This window comes from Oratosquilla oratoria, chromosome 22 (genome assembly GCF_046742065.1).
Source record: "Oratosquilla oratoria isolate Oo_2021 chromosome 22, ASM4674206v1, whole genome shotgun sequence".
In the NCBI taxonomy this organism is placed as follows: domain Eukaryota; kingdom Metazoa; phylum Arthropoda; class Malacostraca; order Stomatopoda; family Squillidae; genus Oratosquilla; species Oratosquilla oratoria.
In genome coordinates, this window is record NC_134798.1 from 5283929 (window position 1) to 5287006 (window position 3078).

Below are 3078 nucleotides of genomic sequence, written 5' to 3' on the forward strand. Positions count from 1 at the left end.
ACGAGGAGAAGGAACTCAACAAATACATCAAAAGGAGACTGGCCCGGTCGAAATCCGGGCATCGGTTAGTCAGAGACGCAGAGAGCGGGCTACCCACACCGCCAAGGGAGCGGCGCGCCGACACCAGCAAGTCTGAGCACGCGCACCAGAACGGCACGGCGGTTGTCTCCTGTAGCGAAACGCCATCAGTCAGCAGTCCTGTGACCAAAGTACCCAATGAATTGCAGCCTTTGGAGGAGAACCTGGTCCAGCAGCCTCCCCCAATCCCCCCGGGAGGTCCTCACGACGGACCGATAACTCCCTCCACCTCAACTGAACCCGTTCTCTCCAGGATTTTGGAGGAGGACGAGTGTGAGGTTGACGCGAGTACAGACGCCCTCGACTCCACCCCGGAGTCGTCCGTGACCCCGACCTCGCCCCTCGAGACGCAGGGGCTGCTCGAGAAGCACCACTCCCCTCGGAAGGGATCTAAGGGGTCTTCGAAAGGATCCAACAAAAGCTTACGCTAGGTCTTGAGGTCTTCGGGAGCGGAGGTGACCCTGTGTTCTTCGGTACCTTGAACTGTTGCATTTAGTGTTTAGTTACCTTCCAAGAGAAAGAGAAAAAAAATGAGAAAAAAAAAATTATGTAAGAGCAAAAAAGGTTATTTTCGTACTCAAGTTTCATAAAGTGCCCCTCCCCCCCTGGATTTAGTACGGTGGCCACCTGTCCCCCTTGACCCACACAGATGTGATACACTTCCCTAATCCCCCGCCCCTATCCCCCGGTGCCAATGCTTGGCGCCAACTGGCAAACGCAGGCACCCGCTTCTGTGTCGTCGTCAAGGCAATCTTGTATGTGTAAGATCTTTGCGAGGCTCCCGTTCGCGACTGACGCGTCGTCCGGGAAATATCTGGGGCTCTTGTCAGGGTCTTCGGCCTGGGAGAATTCCGGGAATGGCTTGAAGGGGTCCGAAAAGAGTCATGGATGACGGTATTCCCCCTATCTCCCAATGGTCATCCGGGGACAATCATAGGGTTTACCCCTGGAAGAGACTTTCCTTGGGGTCATCCAGGTACTGCCATAGGGCTGTCTCTGGATGACTGTCTTCGAAGTTATCCAGGGACAGCCATTGGATTCCCCTTGGTGACTCTTTCCTCACAGTCATCTGGGGACAGCCATGGGGTTGCCCTTGGATGACTCTCCTTAAAGTCATCCAGGGACAATCATAAGGTCAACCCTGGATGACAGTCTCCCTCGAAGTCATCCAAACTAAGAAGGTTGTCTGTGAGTTTGATGTGTCATGTTTAAAATATGTCTATCAATACTTTAGTAGATACTAGCAATCTCCATTGCGGACGTAGCTCTATCATAGATCCTCCAAGGGTGTGGCCCACTCGGATCACCTCGTTGACGCAGTCTTAAGTGACCAAAAGCCTACAAGTATTATTACATAATTCTATAATGCAGCCAAAAATAAATCACATATACAAACGCTTAATTCATCTTCATGCTTTTAAGAAATGTGATATCGAATCGTAGGACTGGTGTTTGTGGAGTTTAGTCTCATCCTCGTGATGTTCGAGACAGACTTGTCTTGAGTCTGCATTCTCTTTGATGACCATTTTTAATGCCAAGCCAAAATCTTTAGTACTCTCTTTGAAGCCCAGCTATAATCGTAATGATCATTCTTCATCAAGCCTCTGGTCTTCCTCTTTATATTGAATACAACTTCAAATTTCTTCTGGATTTACTCTAGCGCTTTTGGATTAAAAGAATCATCCCCAACTCTTGATGTATTAGCCACCGTTATCCGTAAGATCATGTTTGATTGACAAGAGTTTGAAATGTTCTAATTATGACGTAATATAAGGAGTTTTATATCTCGCTTATAACTATTTCATACGTGTTTGGACGACCCGAAGGTTCGTGGGGTTTTGCACACTGTTTCCTCCTACTCACAGTGATGAGAGACAAGAAGTCTAGAATACAAGCGAGACCTATCATAATCATCGTAAGATTTCTCGTGGAAATCGTGCTGGACAGTGACTCAACTCGTGTGGACAGAGAGTTTGAGTTGGACTTTTCGAAGTCTGTGAGTTCTTTATGAACGGTTTCCGCTGACTCCTGAAGCAGGACGAGGAACTCCCGAGGCGCCCTCGGGGATCTAGCCTTCTTCGTAAGACCCCTCGCAATCCGAGGGTTCTTTGTGGACGGGTTTCCGCTGACTCCCGAAGCACCTAAAATATTGGATCTCGCCTCCTTTAGAAGATCCCCTCGTGGAATTGCGGTGACCACAGATCCGGTCAGTCTCGGAAGGATCACTCTGTCTTCATCTCGTCTTCGTCCTCCTCCTCTTCTTCTCCCCCTCCTCCTTGGGTATCATTTTAATTGTCTACAGTATTTGTTGACGAACTCGAATATTTGCAGTGACCCAAGTGATGGACCACAGTCAATCATCTGGCTGACCAATCGGCCTGTCTGTCTGCCTCCTGCTGCTTAATATTAGCCAGTCAAGTCCTTTACTTAAGACAAGAAAACTCTTTCAGGCGAGTAATTTGATCGGCTCTTTTATACTCTCAAATTATGCTTTTCACCTTACTCCTTCCTTCATCCCTTCATCCCACCTTCTTCCTCCTTCCTTGGTCCTCCTTCCTCATTCATTCTTCTTTGGTTCTCCTCCCTTTTCCTCTTTCCTTCTTTCATCATCCAGTTATTTCTTTCCTCTGTCTTATTTCTTCTGTCGTTCATTCTCCTCCAATGGAGTAGATCGTTGGGTCCATGGCGAGATCATTAGAAGACATTTGTCTCCAAAGAGGCAGTTTTTTTTTTTCGTTGTAGTTTCTCTCTTTCATATTATGTCATTATCATTTTCTGAAATTTGTATCACATTGCCATATTACAAATTGTCCTATTTTCTGTTGCTCCAATCTGCACTGCCCCGTTTTTGTGTGGACCCATGAAATACTTCCTCTTCTTTCACTTTGCTTTGATATACGCTTTCCCGTTACAACTTACCACGTTTATCCAACGTTTTCTTTTCTCCCGTCACAAGCACGCGGCCAACCTCCGTTTATAAATAACATGTCCCTTTTATAC

At 47.1% G+C, this 3078-nt stretch overlaps 1 protein-coding gene across 1 annotated transcript in view; it reads left to right on the top strand.

Moving 5' to 3' along the window:
- LOC143037201 (uncharacterized) overlaps positions 1-2945 on the top strand; it is a 35747-nt gene extending 32802 nt beyond the window's left edge. Inside the window, exon 2 of the mRNA XM_076205319.1 lies at positions 1-2945. This exon is cut by the window's left edge and continues 368 nt beyond it. Within this exon, the coding sequence (XP_076061434.1) occupies positions 1-509 (509 nt within the window). The 3' untranslated portion in view covers positions 510-2945.
- Positions 2946-3078: the final 133 nt, after the last annotated feature.